Source organism: Myotis myotis, unplaced genomic scaffold (genome assembly GCF_014108235.1).
Source record: "Myotis myotis isolate mMyoMyo1 unplaced genomic scaffold, mMyoMyo1.p scaffold_m19_p_9, whole genome shotgun sequence".
Classification (NCBI taxonomy): Eukaryota; Metazoa; Chordata; class Mammalia; order Chiroptera; family Vespertilionidae; genus Myotis; species Myotis myotis.
The window spans coordinates 38093550-38110211 of record NW_023416401.1 but is presented as its reverse complement, the minus strand read 5'-3'; the positions used below and the strand labels follow the sequence as shown (position 1 = coordinate 38110211).

The 16662-nt window shown below is 41.4% G+C and overlaps 1 protein-coding gene across 1 annotated transcript in view; it reads left to right on the top strand.

The window, feature by feature from the left end:
* Positions 1 to 16344, top strand: part of ADCYAP1 (adenylate cyclase activating polypeptide 1) — a 31840-nt gene extending 15496 nt beyond the window's left edge. The window contains exon 7 of the mRNA XM_036323738.1: positions 16236 to 16344. Within this exon, the coding sequence (XP_036179631.1) occupies positions 16236 to 16314 (79 nt within the window). The 3' untranslated portion in view covers positions 16315 to 16344. The remainder of the gene's footprint in view (positions 1 to 16235) is intronic.
* The last annotated feature ends 318 nt before the right edge of the window (positions 16345 to 16662 follow it).

The window sequence follows — 16662 nt, the reverse complement described above, 5'->3', positions numbered from 1 at the left end:
GAAAACTTATGTTCACACAAAAATCTGCACACCCATGTTTTATTTATAATTTCCAAAACTTGGGAGCAACCAAGATGTCCTTCAGTACATGAATGGATAAATAAACTTTGATACATCCAGACAATAGAATATTATGCAACATTAAGAAGCAATGAGCTATCAAACCATGGAAAGTCATGGAAGACACTTAATTGCATATTACTCAGTTAAAGGAGCCATATACTCTTTTGCCTGTGGAAACCAGATGCTCTGTCCTTCAGTGAACTGGGGGAAAAAATGATGCTCTTAGTATTAATTATCTTGGATTGTGATTTTGCAGGGGGCACATCTTGCTCACATAACTTTTATAATTATGTAAGGAGCTGATAAACCCACTCGCAGATTTTGTCTTCTGATTATTTATTGTGCTTCAATTAGAGAGGGGAAAGGAGAAGAAACAAAATTGTGAACCAGTTCAACTTGCTGATTGCTAGGTATCCTGGTGGGAAGGCTGGTGAAGAAGGATATTGAGCCCTAGCTGGTTTGGCTCAGTGGATAGAGCATCGGCCTGCAGACTGAAGGGTCCTAGGTTTGATTCCTGCCAAGGGCACATGCCTGGGTTGCAGGCTAGATCCCCAGTAGGGGGCGTGCAGAAGGCAGCCGATCAATGATTCTCTCTCATCATTGATGTTTCTATCTCTCTCTCCCTCTCCCTTCCTCTCTGAAATCAATTAAAAAAAAAAAAAGAGATATTGAAACTGTCAAAGCAAGGCCCCTAGATTTCCCATAAATCTAATCAATACTTGCTTCCCTCTATTATCATTAGTAATGGAGAGAGGATGCTGTCTTACTGGAATATTTGTTTGAGATGTAGGAAGGGAGAACTGTTTGTTTGTTTTTTTAACAGTTTAAAGTTAACAAGTAATTTATCTTAAAGAATAGCTTATATTCCTGTTACTATGAAAAGCATCCTACAAGAGGAGTGAAAAAAGTCAACAAATTTATGGAGTAAGTTTTGTCTGATTAAACCTTGCAATAATGAATTTTTAGTTATTTTTAATAAATTATCTCTGTGTAGACTAAAGTCACTTAGACTTTAGTTTCATTTTTCATTCATGTTATTTAAGAATTATAGGCAACTTAATCACCTGATTGCTGCAAGGATACTCACGTCTCTGAAAATACCCCCCCCCACCCCCCCCACCCCCCGGCTTTTTTTTTGTTCCTTTCGATGACCCTGAAGAAATCCCTCAGAGAAATGAGCTGGAGGGTGAAAATGAGCACTTGGACACCTACATATTCTAAGAGTTTCCATTATTGTAATAAGCAAAGAGGATTTCTTTTTTTAGCAAAGACATCAGAAGATATCAGGCTTCAGGAGTTTGATGAGCATGGCTTCCCAGGTCTTCCCACTTCCTGGAGGGCGATATGCTTGGGAGGGTAGCAATGGTAATTTGCTTGCCCAGTGGTAGGTCAGGTCAGGTAGAGGGAAGTCCAAAGTAAGAGATTTCCAAATCTCTTTTATCCCAAACTAAAATGCCCAACCACCAGTGTAGCTACTTTATCTAGTTAAAATAACTGCCTTTAGTGAGCTTCCTGTGTCAATATGCTGGTTTATTTTCTTATTTTACAAGCTTTGCCTCATTTTGCACAGATTATATAATAATGATCAGACACCACCAATGTATAGTCACATAGAATGAACTATGTAAGGATGGCCACTCTGTGAACAGACACAAACAGAATTAGCTACATAATTTGTGAGGCCCAGTAGAAAATGAAAATGCAAGACCCTTAAAATTATTAAGAATTTATAGACAACAACAACAAGGTATTAAATCAAGTGCAGGCCTGTTCTGAGCTTGGGGCTCAATGTGACTATACAGCTTGTATGGCCATGACACTGGCCCTGGTTATAGATCTAAGAATGCTGAGTGTTGCGTGGTTGATCAGAACCTACCCCAGATACTATCTTTATTTTTTCTTGAATGCTCTATCCTTAGTGTATGTGTGTTTTGATATGAACATAATTTTATTGTAAATTCATCTTGCCACTTACAGTCAAATATAAGAGAATAGATTTTTTTTTTTTAAATTCTTACCAAAGGACATGCTTATTGATTTTTTAGAGAGAGGGGAAGGGAGAAAGAGAGGGTGAGAAGAAAGAGGAACATCAATGTGAGAGAGACACATTGTTTGCTTGTCTCCCACATGCACCCCAACTGGGGCTGGGGATAGAACCTGCAACCCAGGTATGTGCCCCTGACCAAAATCGAATGCTTGACCCATTGATACTTGAGCCAGAGCTCTAATCACTGAGCCACACCGGCCAGGGCTACACCACATTTTCTTTATGTGTTTATCTGTCAGTGTACACTTAGGTTGCTTCCTCCTCTTGGCTATTTTGAAAAATGCTGCACTGATCATGGGAGTACAAATATCTCTTATCTTCATTGTGCTTTAATCAGTCTAAATATGGCTAATAAATAACTGTGTATATTTTTGGAAACAGATACGGTTTAACTGTGAAATAAATATAATAGAATAATTTTACTGGTTTTTCAGGCTCTTCTCTATTGAAATGACTACGTTAGATTACCCAGCCGGCAATGCAGGCAACATGCTAACATTTCAGAGAACTAAACGAATTCTGGGAGAATGTGAGATGGCCCAGGCTCCATACTGGATGCTATAGGAGGCTCAGTGGCACATAGTGCTACTTCATTGGCCGCGATAGGGCTGCCTTCCATCAGCAGAGTAAAGAAAAATACCACTCTGGAAAGGAGGCTCTGAGACTGAGTAAATATTTGCCAACAGGGCCTCTGCCCCTCCAGGCAGAGAAGCCTGGGGCAGTCAGCTGTGAGGATGTCTCTATTAAGAGCCAAGGATTGAGTTTTGTGTGCTAGCAATGCTGCTAGCGACATCAGGAGGCTCTGCTGATTCTGGAATCTATTATCTTGTTTGCCTAAATCTTAGTTGTTGGGGGTTTAGTTCTCATTCTTGATTAGAACATTTCTGGGGCTTTTACTTACACAATCTTGTTTTGCTTCAGGGAGAAAAATGGGAACATTCAGGTTGCAGTAGTTTCCCTTTGTGAGGAGCAAATAGCTTAGTTTAATATGCAGGTGGAAGGGGAAACAAGAGAGAAAATGGCTAAGTGCTGGCCCTGCCGCAATATATTTTCTAACAAGCTCCAAGTACTACTTCTGGTTTTCTCAGTTTTGCTTGCTTTGCTAATCAAACCTGTGAGCGGGTGAATGAGGATAATGCTTCCCTCGATGTAGACAGACCTAAGTGTATAAATCACCTACAAATGTCCTTAGGCTATTTGTGCCTATAGAGGCTTCATTGAGCACCGATGCACATTGTGAATTCCTTTCCCCGCCCCATTGTGGTGCTAGATTAAACATTCCATTCATTCTAAAATTTTGTGACTCTCCAGTCATCTGTGATAATGAGAAGTGGCTCCTCTTATATTTTAATCGTGTGAGTTGCTGTGGATCTTTCTTCTCTAGAAATGCTGCTCAGGAAGGATCAGGATAGGGTTATGTGCAGGAGCAATTCAACATGGACCACTGAGAAACAGCTGAGGAGGGAGGGTAGGACACCAGGAAAGGGGCGCACGTTCGATGAATCGGCAAGATGGTGCTGTGATTTATTAGTGATATTTGGGCATGAACGTGACGCTGGGTTTTATTTTGTGATCTTTTTTTCAGAAGCTAGGGAACCAGCCTTTTATTGGTCTGTTCCACAGAGTATTGCCTCCAGGGTACTGTATTTTGGTCTTCACATCTTAAGGTGTATGTAGTAAAATTGGAAAGGGACCACAGATGAGCAATGGAATTGATTAAAGGCATGAAAAATAGGACTTATGAGATCTCAAAGGAGATGTGCCTGTTTTACTAGGGAGGAAATACTGAAAGGATGCTTAGTAGGTTTTAAAATATTAAATATATTATTTAAATGGCATTGATAATCTCTTCTTAAACAGACCAAAGAAAACTAATGAATAGAAAATATTTAAATTAGATACAAAAGAGCACTTTTCCATAGGAAGGGTGAGTGGACATGGGAATGGGTTTCTGAAGGAAATTGAAGAATGTTTCTTTTTCAGTATTGATGGACGGGCTAGATGGCCAGTGGGCTTGATATTGGAGGTGTGGGTCCCCACTCTTGAGGCCCCTCACAAAACCTACATTCTGTGGCCTCAGATCTTCCTTTCACCCACAGGGTGATGTTAACAACATACTCCTCTGGATTAGGGGTGTTGGGATATCTTCCTTACCTATCTTAATATTTATTTCCCTCTTAAGTTTTCCCTTTAGTTATTTGCCCCATGTTTTAGGGTTTATGTACTAGTTCCCTTTATATGAGCAGCCTGTTGACTATTGTTGGGAGCATGGGTCAGTTCTGGCCACAGTAAGTGGAAACTCAGTGGTGGAATATAATCACATCTGTGTGTATTGGAAGGGAGAGAATCGTTTGGCATAGCCATTGCTTGGCCGGACACAGTGTAACAAGAAGACTGGCTGGGTTTTGATGACTATGGTTTGCAGTCCAGTCTCTGCATTTACTAGCTGAGTGAACTTGGGTGAGCCACTCGGTTTTTCTGACTCTCACATTCTTCTTCTATAAAACGAGGATGAAAATAAGATTTTATGAGATTCAAATGAGTTGAGAAAGTTCTCTGTAAACGGTGCATTCCCATGCAGAGATCAGTCTAAGTCACTGCTGACCAGAGTTAGCCTTTGGTCATAATTACCTAGCTTCTAGTGTTCCTGGTACTGTTCTCTGCTTCTTGCTCCCTGGTGCCAGACCCTTGTGGGACTTCTGGACTGTCCAGGTTTCTAATTTCCTCCTCCCAAGCAAGATTCAGGCCTTCTCAAGTCTCTCCGTATGTAGCCTTCCTTTTCCTCATTCTTTCAGCATCCTTATCCCAAAGAAGTGACAATAACTGGGTGGTAGCGGGGTTGACCAGATAATCTCTTGTCACTCGTATTTTAAATGGGCAACCTTTGCCAGATAGCACCCTGTCCTGATCCAGGGAAAATGCATGATCTCTTTGAGAAGGCCCTGAAAAAATGAAGGTAATGCTGTGATGACTGGAACCCCAGGCTTCTCTGAGAAGCCTGTGGGGGATTTCTTCTGGTAGAGACCCCATGGGCCCCTAGGTTATACCATTGGCATCTGCGTGTATGGCTTAATGTGAAGGGCACTGTCTGAGGAGAAGCCAGGGATGGGGGAGGACAGTTTTTCTCATCTTTCTTCCAATATGCACACTTACATACTCATACACAGCCTCTCTGAGGAGAACAGTTAATTCATAGAGATTAGGCTGGGTGCAAGTAGAAGAGCTACATTCTGAACATTTGTCAGTAAAATAATGCTGCCTCTTAAAATAGCTCAAGGATGTTTCTGTGCAAGGTGCTTTCTGTGGATATTTGCATATATATTAATATATATATAATCTATGTCTATGCTGAAGGTATATCTTTAGCTACAGTATGTATAAAAACACATATTCAAGCACCTGCCTAAATATAAGTCATGAGACAAAAATGATTGAACTCACATACGTTACAATATTTATGTCATAAGGATAGCTAAACTTAGCTACAACATCTAATTTGCAGTGACGTCTTTCCCTAACAAGTTTTATAAGAGGGATGATTTAAGTCAAGGAAGAGCAGTGACTCATTCACATGGTGGGCCAGTGGCTGAGCTAAGTTTAGAATAGAAGGGATGCTAGGATCTTCTAGGGCTTAGAGTTTTACCATGAAGTCATTTTGCTCTTCCACAGTTTTTTAAAAAAAATCATTCATTTAGGTAAAACCAGGAACTTGTAATGCAATAGCAAAATCCTCATTTCCTTATTTAATTAGTTCACTTAATATAACTCTCTGTTTTAGCTTCTATTTTTTGGAACCCATTCAAATAGTTTGGGCTTAGTTTGGTTGTTTTGCAATTTTCGGTATGAGATTTTACTAAGTTGATTTTTATTTTTAAATTATGCTAAAGGTAAAGGCCCCCAGCAATTAGGTGGAAATGGAGAGTCAATTGGGAAGAGTAAGAACCTTTTTTGCCCAAAAGGGAGGAGTCAACAATCTGAATAATACATTGTTCAACATTCATTCAAAAACCTTTCATTTAATAAGAGGTAGTAGGTACTAGGGTGGTAAGGGAGATAAATGATCTTCAAAGAGCTCCATTATTATGGGAGGAAGATAGAAATGCAAACAAGTAATTGTGATATAGGAAGAGAGGCATAACTGAAGTGTATTTAAAAACAGTACTGTGGGGCTAGTGGGAGTGGCTCAGTGATTGAGCATCGACCTATGAACCAGGAGGTCATGGTTCAGTTTCTGGTTGGAGCACATGCCTGGGTTGTGGGCTCAATCCCCAGAGTGGGGCCTGCAGGAGGCAGCTGATCAATGATTCTCTCTCATCATTGATGTTTTTAGCTCTCTCTCCCTTCCTCTCTGAAATCAATAAAAAGATACTTAAAAAAACCACATTACTATGGGGAACTGGGAGGAGGGACTGAGAAATTTCAGAGCTGGAAGGCTTATACACTTTTTCACATGCCTTATGCACCATGGGATAGGGCAATGGTTTGCATCTTGACTACATTTTACAAGTCAAAATTTCCAGACTCTGATCTAGACCATTAATCAAAATATCAGGTTTGGGGAGAACCCAGACATGAACATTTTAAAAGCACTCCAGATAGATTCCACGTTAAGCCAAGATTGGGCATCAGTGGTCTAGGGCAGTGGTCGGCAAACTGTGGCTCGGCAAACCGCGGCTCGCGAGCCACATTCGGCTCTTTGGCCCCTTCAGTGTGGCTCTTCCACAAAATACTGACTTCTGTGCATGGGCCACGAAGTTTCAATCGCACTGTACGTGCATGCCTGCACTTGGTATTTTGTGGAAGAGCCACACTGAAGGGGCCAAAGAGCTGCATGTGGCTCGCGTGCCGCGGTTTGCCGACCACGGGTAGGGCAAAGTGTGGTTCCGGATCAGCAGCATTAGCATCATCTGGAACTTGTTAAAAATGCAAATTCCTGGTTCCTACCTCAGACCTGCTGAATCAGAACTTCTGGAGATGGGGCCCAACCATCTGTGCTTTCACAATCTCTTAGGTGAGCATGCTAAAGTTTAGACATCTTTGGTCTCCAAGCTTCCCTGATTTTCCAACTGGAACTACTGCTACCATTACCCCACTTGACCACGAAAAGTCTCTTCTTTTCTTCTGGTCTGGATAATTCCTCACTAGTTTCAGCCTGGTCACATTGGAATTTTCAAAAGGACCTTTACAGAGGGAAAGCAAAAAAAGGAAAAAATAATATTCTAAAGCACAAAAGCCATTGGTTGTTTAGTATACCAATAGCTAAAAGTTAACTAAAGTCTATTTATTTACTTATTCATTTAACACATTTTTGCATCGACTACTAGAGATACAAAGATAAACTAGAAATGCCTCTACTGTGAAGGGGCTCTACTGCAAAAAATTAAGCTCTAAGGATAAAGAGGTTTTCTTAGATCGAATTCCATTAAACATTCAAATGATGACTCTTTTACTCCTACTTAATTGTATTTTACTTAGAAGTTTACAACTACCTTGTAATTTTGAGCACCTAAGAAGGCCTTGCTTATTTTGGCACATTCTGAATTTTGTTTAGGAAATATTTCACTTGGGAACAAGCAACAGTGGAAAGTCTGATGACTTTAACTCAGGAGTGATTGCTACCCAGAAGGTCATCTTGTTCCAAAATGCATCACTGTGTTTTCACTTCTCAACTCTAGTAGTCCTCCATCTTTTATAATTAAGGACAAAATGCCCATCGTACTCTCTCAAATTTTCAGAGAATACTAAAGCTTGTGTGTGAAGCCTTGCTACGATGGAAACAGTTCTCATCCAAGTGTTTGATTTCTAACCAAGGTCTTAAAGCAAGTACTTGGGCCAGTTAACTCTAGCCTCTTAAATTGGTTTCCCAGAAGCAGATTCTGAGAAGAGGATTCTTGGAAATATATTCATTTATTAGGAAGCATCCCTTGGTAGGGGGTTTGGACGTATGACTTGTAAGGGGAAGAGCCAAGTGAGGGTGTAGTAGGAAACAAAGTCCATTAGGTTACAGAGAATCAGGGCTCTATCCTCTATACCTGTTGCTTTTGCATGGGTTTAGGTTGTCCCCAGGAGGCATCAATTTGGGTTCAGGCAGCTGGAGTGCAGGCCACCAGAAGAGAAAGACAGGTACTTGCAGTTGGGTGTGAATGTGCAGTGGGATCCAGTGAGTGTGAAAATGGCGAGGGGATTCGAGGTCATGTGAGCAGGTCATTGACAGCAGCCCCCAGAAAACAGGTGAGGGAAAGGAGCTGGGTCCACACAGGCAGAGGAGGAAGACATTTTCATCCAGTTGAGCTGACACGCCATGGCTTTAGTTGCATAATCTCTAGAGGCCGCCATTTCTCATTGCCATTGCAGGCAACATCCGGGAAGACTTTTGGGTGTGGGTGGGAGAAAAGTAATAACAATACTAACAGAGTTGAGAAAACTCAAATGTATGTTCTGTGCCACTTTCCGCTATATGCACTGCAGGTATTTCTGCATTTGGTGAGGCCCACGGAATTTTAAGTTGCTTGTCCCAGGTCACACAATTAGGTTGTAGAAAATCTGGGCCTTAAATTGTAGACTGAGAGTAAGTTCATGTCCTTGGTCACTGTGCAAAGCTCAGCACACTGTCTCAGACCTGCTTTGCAAAGAGGAGGACTCCAGAGGGCAGATGTTTTCATAAGGATGAAAAAGCAATTCTTTCTTAGGGCACCATTTTCTAAACAATACTTATCATGACTAGTAATTATATATGTTTTTACTTATCCATGTCTGAATGCCTCAGTGTAAGTTACACTAGAGCAAGAGCCAAGCTATTAGTTCAACAATGATTATTGGGTTGTGACTCAGTAAGTGGCCTGCTCAGTAATCCCCACTTTCTGCACAATGGCAGACCATAGGATAGGCTCCTCTTTTTTCCTAAGTGAATTTGAAGATTAGATTTTTCTTGATGGCTATGTGAACTTGGACATGTCATTTACCTCTCTGAGCATTATTTTTTCCCTCTGGTGAAAAGTGGGGATAATTGAACCTACTTTAAAAAGATGTTGAGATGACTAGATCAAATAATTATATAGAGGCCCTAGCATACAACAGGACTCAAAAGTATTGAATAGGATCTGGAACAAGATAAATACTGCTGGGAGAGGAGCTTAGTTATTTCCTCTTTGAGTTATACCCAGGGAGTTAGGCTCTATGAAGGGTTTTTGACTTTATCTCCAACAAGCCATACACATGTCTCAGTCCATGCAGAACCACAGGCCTTCTGTACCCTGGCTGCTGTTGAGAATTGACAGAGGGCTCCCTGTGAGCCCCACATGCTGCCTCCCATCAGGTGAAGAATTGGATTGAATGTTCTGTCCCTTAGCTTAGATCCTGGAAAGAATCAGGTTCCTGAAGGCACTTTCATTAACCACTTAATATGCGTAGGAGCCAGTAACACTGGAAGCTTAGTGCTATCAACAGGAAAATATTCCTCAAGTAGATTGAAACATTATTTGTTTCCCTATCCTTCCAGTCCACTCAGAGCAGATGCCTGTTGTCGTGGTAACAGAAACAAGAGCAAGTAATAGTTTTTGAGTGCCCGAGATGCTTTTGCACTGGAAGAAGAGTGAGGTTGAATTGAAATGTGGAGTTACAACAAAATATCATTTTCATCTCTCTATATGTAGAAGGCAGATCTCATGGCTGTGCCTCAATCTATTCCCCCAAAGTAAACATAGTTAGACAGCATTTGAAGATGAAAGAAAAGAGGTGAAGAGAGAAAAGAGGCTCCCCTCTTGTCCCCTTGTTCCTTCCCAAATGATTTCATCTGTGGTATGAAGCAAAGTCCTACGAAGGGGAGCACTCATTTGAGTTGTCTCCTGTCAGGCTGCTGAGAAGCAGGGCTTTCTCCTCTGCACCTGTCAGTCATGCATGGGTTTAGGCTGTCCCCTGGGGGTATCAATTCAGGTGCAGGGGCATGCCCTGGCTTTGCTAATGTTCAGGACATACTTCTGGGAACACTTTGATTCTTTTTGGGCTCATGAACTGTAACCCAAACACATAACTGTTTTGAGGAAATTTATAGCTCCCTCTTCAGCTCTATATTTCAAAAACACATAGGTTAGTTTCCTTCTTTAAACAGGTTTGATTTAACTAAACAAATAAACAGGAGTGAGTTTGGTTTGGAGCTTAGTGAGGAAGAGTGAATTTTACTAATTTTTCTCTCTGACCCAAACTGTGCTCCCTACTCTGAGACTCTCCTTCAGTTTGGACGCCCTTTCCCTCTGCTTCAGCACTGATGCTCATGTCTGTATACCTTCTCATTTCTGTCCTTTTCTGTCTGTCCCTTTCTTTGCGAGGTGTAGCAGATACTCACAGCACACTCCTAGCACCAGTGTACACTGTGCATGCCCCAGGCCTGACTTCCCACCACTCCCTTGGGAATCTCCATGACACGGCTCCAGTTCCTTCATCCCTTCACGGGGCATAGGCTGCCTGATTCCAGGGTACCCTAAACTCACAGTATCTTTCCTTTTCCATGTGTGTGTTTTAAGGCATCAGCCCCCCAAAATAATCTCTATGTTCAACCCAATAAATTATTATTATAACTAGAAACTTGAGGTTGGAGGCCTGAGGCCTGAGGGGGGGATGAGAGGATATAAGGAAGAGAGGGGACAGAGACTGAGAGAGGATTGTGATTCTGGGGGCCATGGAGTAGTTGGCAGAGAGAGGGCACTCTGCAGGCTTCAGAGTCCAGCTGGCCCAGAATATTGTCTTTTCTGGCTATGCAAACTTGCACAAGTATTGAACTTCTCTCCATCTTAGTTTCCTCATCCTATATAATAAAACCCTAACAATGCACATCCGAATGGTGGAATGACCGGTAGAATGACTGGTTGCTATGAGACACACTGACCACCAGGGGGCAGATGCTCAATGCAGGAGCTGCCCCCTAGTGGTCAGTACGCTCCCACAGGAGGAGTGCTGCTTAGCCAGAACTGAGCGCAGCAGCAGTGGTGGGAGCCTCTCCCACTTCCACTGCAGGCAGGCAGTAAAGAGCAAGAGGTCCCGGACTGCGAGAGGGTGCAGGCAGGGCTGAGGGTCCCCCCCACCTCACCCCAGTGTACGAATTACGTGCACTGGGCCGCTAGTTGGTAAAATAAAATAATATTAGTACTTACTTTAGAGCGGCGGTTCTCAACCTGTGGGTCGAATGACCCTTTCACAGGGGTCACCTAAGACCATCGGAAAACACATGTATAATTACATATTGTTTTTGTGATTAATCACTATGCTTTAATTATGTTCAATTTGTAACAATGAAAATACATCCTGCATATCAGATATTTACATTACGATTTGTAACAGTAGCAAAATTACAGTTATGAAGTAGCAACGAAAATAATTTTATGGTTGGGGGTCACCACAACATGAGGAACTGTATTAAAGGGTCGTGGCATTAGGAAGGTTGAGAACCACTGCTTTAGAGTATTGAGGATTGAATAGAATATTGTTTGCAAATTCCTTGCTGCTGTACTGGGCTGTGCTAAATGCTCAAAACTTTATTAATATTTATAATATTACCACTGGAGATGAATTTTGTTGATGTTCATAATCTGCCTCAAGAGGACCTATTCATCTGGACCAAGCACCTCCGTTGATAAGTTTGAGAACATACAAAATCTCAGAGGTTTAAATGGGCAGATTTTCACTTGCGGTATTTCATTAGGTGCATTCATTGTATTTGGATACTTGAAGTTCAAGAAAAGAATTTGAAGAAAGCACTCTTAAAATTTTCAAAGCCAAGGGCATGAGACTAAATAGAGGTTCACAAACCATGTCTAAATTCTGAAAAGTTGTCCATCAAGCTACCAAACTCTGTTGTTACTTTCCATCTTGACACATATACCTTCCTGGCAACCTGGAAGGCAGCTTATAACGCCCCCCCCCCCCCCCCAGGATTTTAAAATAGCATTTGTTGCCCAGGTTTCTAGTTACAAAATTAGTACATGAGCATAATAATAATTGTAGTCACAATTACTTTATTTATCATTTATTCTATGTCAGGTACTACACTTCAAGTTTTACTACATGAATTCTCTTATTTAGTCTTTATAAAAATTTGATGAAGTAGGTTCCATTATCATCCTCAGTTTTATAGAAATGAAAACTGAAACGAAAATAATAATAAAATACTGGGGGCTAATTCCAGCAGGTCATAAATGCAAGAAGTTCATCAAAAGGTTGGTGAACCTTGAGGCTTCAGGAGGGCTGAATACATATTATTGCCTGCTGGAATAGCTGAAAGCATTTCCCCAAACCTGAAAATCTACATGTTATTACCTGCTGCTGGCCAAACAGCTGAACAGCCGAAGGCAGTTTTCCCCAACCTGATAATCTTTTTACTGCTTACCAAACTTTACCTTTTGATATGTATATCTGCTTTGCTTCAGGGCAATTTGTGTTAATAAAAAGCAGGGGTCCAGAGACTCAGAGAACTTGGTTGGTATAGCTAAGTCTCCTCTGGCTCTCCCCAAGAATGCCTTCCAAATTTATATTTCATGTCTAGTCTCTTTATTAATTTACTCAAAGCTCTTCTCCAGATTCCTAAACCCTTCTAGATGCTGAGAAACACCCTGGCAATAAAACACATAGGAAAAAAATCACTCACAATTCCACCCTCAACATTTAACCAATATACCGACCGATGTATGCTTTTCCAGTAATTTTGGAAGACTGCTTTGAATTTAGAATTCTTGGCCTCCTTGGTGGTCTGTGCTGGAATATGGTGGCACAGGGAGAGAAAGCCCTGGTCCTTGGCCTGAGGCCACCTCCCTCTCTTGCTCTATCTTGCATGCACTTGTGTGGGCCTCCCTTCCCACTGTGTACACCCACCACTCCCAGGCCGAGGGGTGAGCACTCCAGGTGTAGTCCAGCCTCTGTGGGAGAGACCCTGGGAGGCTGTGTTTCACAGGTTCTGGAAGTAGGCTTGAGGTTGTTTGACCTGGGAACCTTGGTGTAACCACTCAGAAAGTTCATTTCTTTCATATGATCTTCTCTCCTTTCTTTTCGTTTGATTCAAAATGGCTTCATCCAGCACCCTGATGCATCTGCCTCCTTCTCCTTTGTACATCCATTCCCCTAATCATTAAGCCCGCAGGACAATGCGATTCTGGTCTGCATAAAATAATCTTAGGAACAAAGCCTGGGGTCTATTGACCACAGAGACAGAATTTCAATCAAACTGAAGATAACACTTAATCATTCAAGTAGGAATCAAGGTCATCAGCTAGGCTTAAAAAAGGAGGAGGCTAAATTTTTTTTTTTTTAAATTTTAACACAAGGATATGTTTAAGTTCTCTATTTATTTAGTTTTAAGAAAAAACTTAAAAACAAACAAATACACAAACTTCTCCTGCATTGGTCAGGTGGCTCAATTGATTGGAACATCGTCCCATACACCAAAAAGCTATGGGTTCAATTCCAGTCAGGGCACATATCCAGGTTTCCAGTTTGATCCTTGGTGGGGGCACCTAGCAGAGGCAGCCAATGGATATCTCTCTCCCACATTGGTGTTTCTCTCCTCTCTCTCTCCCTTTCCCTCTCTCCAAAAAAAATAAACAAAAAACATATCCTTGTGTTAAAATTAAAAAAAAAATTTTTTAACCTTGTTTTTGACTCCTAGCTGATGACCTTGCTTTCTTATGGTATTACATATGTGTTCTTATCCCCCCATTGGCCCCCTAACCCCTCACTCATGCCCTCATCCCCCTGGTGTCTGTGTCCATTGGTTAGGCTTATAGCTTGCATACAAGTCCTTTGGTTGATCTCTCCTCTTTACCTCCACCCTCCCCTACCTTCCCTCTGTGGTTTGACAATGCTTCTCTGTCTCTGGATCTGTTTCTGTTCACCAGTTTATCTTCATTATATTCCACAAATGAGTGAGATCATGTGATATTTATCTTTCTCCGACTGGCTTATTTTGCTTAGCATAATGCTCTCTGGGTCCATCCATGCTGTTGCAAATGGTAAGAATTCTTTCTTTTTTACCGCAGTATAGTATTCCATTGTGTAGATGTACAACAGCTTTTTCATCCACTCATCTGCTGATGGGCACTTAGGCTGTTTCCAAATCTTAGCTATGGTGAATTGTGCTGCTATGAACATAGGGGTGCATATATCCTTTCTGATTGGTGTTTCCAGTTTCTTGGTATATATTCATAGAAGTGGGATCACTGGATGAAATGGGAGTTCCATTTTTAGTTTTTTGAGGAAACTCCACACTGTTCTCCACAGTGGCTGCACCAGTCTGTATTCCTACCAGCAGTACAAGAGGGTTCCTTTTTCTCCACATCCTCACCAGCACTTGTCATTTGTTGATTTGTTGATGATAGCCATTCTGACAGGTGTGAGATGGTACCTCATTGTTGTTTTGATTTGCATCTCTCTGATTATTAGTGACTTTGAGCATGTTTTCATATGTCTCTTGGCCTTCCTTCTGTCTTCTTTCGAAAAATATCCATTTAGGTCCGTTGCCCATTTTTTGATTGGGTTGTTTATCTTCTTTTTGTTAAATTGTAAGAGTTCCCTATAAATGTTGGAGATTAAACCCTTATCGGTGATAACATTGGCAAATATGTTCGCCCATGCAGTGGGCTTTCTTGTTGTTTTGTTGATGGTTTCTTTTGCTGTGCAGAAGTTTTTTATTTTGATGTAATCCCATTTGTTTATTTTCTCTTTAGTTTCCATTGCCCTCTAGGAGCTGTATCGGTGAAGATATTGCTTCAGTATATGTCTGAGATTTTGCTGCCTGTAGATTCCTCTAATACAGCGGTTCTTAACCTGTGGGTCGCAACCCCTTTGGGGGTCGAATGACCCTTTCACAGGGGTCGCCTAAGACCATTGGAAAACACATATATAATTACATATTGTTTTTGTGATTAATCACTATGCTTTAATTATGTTCAATTTGTAACAATGAAATTGGGGGTCACCACAGCATGAACAACTGTATTAAAGGGTCACGGCATTAGGAAGGTTGAGAACCACTGCTCTAATATTTTTATGGTTTCCCATCTTATGTTTAAGCCCTTTATCCATTTTGAGTTTATTTTGTGTAGGGTGTAACTTGGTGGTCTAGTTTCATGTTTTTGCATGTATCTGTCCAATTTTCCCAACACCATTTATTGAAGAGACTGTCTCGACTCCATTTTATGTTCTTGCCTCCTTTGTCAAATATTAATTGAGCATAGTGGTTTGGGTTGATTTCTGGGTTCTCTATTCTATTCCATTGGTCTATATGTCTGTTCTTGTGCCAGGACCAGGCAGTTTTGAGAACAGTGGCTTTGTAATACAGCTTGATATCTGGTATTGAGACCTCTGCAGGAGAAGGTTTTTGAGAGAGGAGAAAGTATAAAATAGTCTCTCAAGAAAATAGGTCCAGCCACTTTAGAAACAGTGTGTCAGTTTCTTAAAATGATACACATACTCTTACCATGGGACTCAGCCATTTTACTTTGAGGACTCTGCTCAAGAAAAATGAGCGCTTATGCCCCTACAAATATTTGTATACACGAATGCTTATAGCAGCATTATTCATGATAACCCCCAAACAGGAAACAACTCGAATGCTCATTAACAGGTGAATGGCTAAGCAACCTGTGATATATCCATATAATGGAATCCTCAGCGATAAGGCTTGGGGGTTGAGCATTGACCTATGAACCAGGAGGTAAGGGTTCGAGTCCCAGTCAGGGCACATGCCTGGGTTATGGGCTAGATCCCCAGTGTGGGGTGTGCAGGAGGCAGTGATCAATGATTCTCTTTCATCATTGATGTTGCTATCTCTCTCCCTTCCTCTCTGAAATCCATAAAAATATATATTTAAAAAAGGAATGAACTGCTAATACACTTAATAACCTGGAACATGATACCAAGTGACAAAAACCGGACACAGAAGATGAAGTGGGATGATGGAAGTGTCCTGAAACTGAATTGTGGTGACGGTTGCGCAACTGTGTAAATTTACTAAATTTCACTTCACTGTACATTTGGAATAGGTGGATTTTAAGATATGTAAATTGTGCCTTCATAAAGTGCTTAAAAATAAACAACAACAACAAAAACTGAAGATAACACTTAGGCCTTGGTTGTGTTTTAGCTCCAGATCCAGAAAAAATGGCAAAACCAGACGAAATGACCCCAACACTGCATCAGGAGCAGATGCACCGATCAACTAGCCCTACCCTAGCTCTGACCAATTAGTAGACACCACAACTCTGGCCATGACTCTAACTCCCTCTGTTCCCTATATAGTCCATCCCCTAGAAACTATGGGAAGTGAGGTGGCAGGTTTTTGAACATTAGCATACCCGTGGCTAAGTGTGGAGCCACTTCCTCAATTAATAAACCCATACTTTCTTTGTTGCAAGCTCCTGTTCATGTCTTACTGGGCTTTGATACATGCAGGCAAATGTACCCTTTTAGTCTGGTAACACTGGGGCCCTAAATACTCAGAGTATGGTCTAGGAGAGGAGGTGTGGGCTCTAAGTGTGTATGTCCCTTTGGCCTTATAGATGCCCCCATGG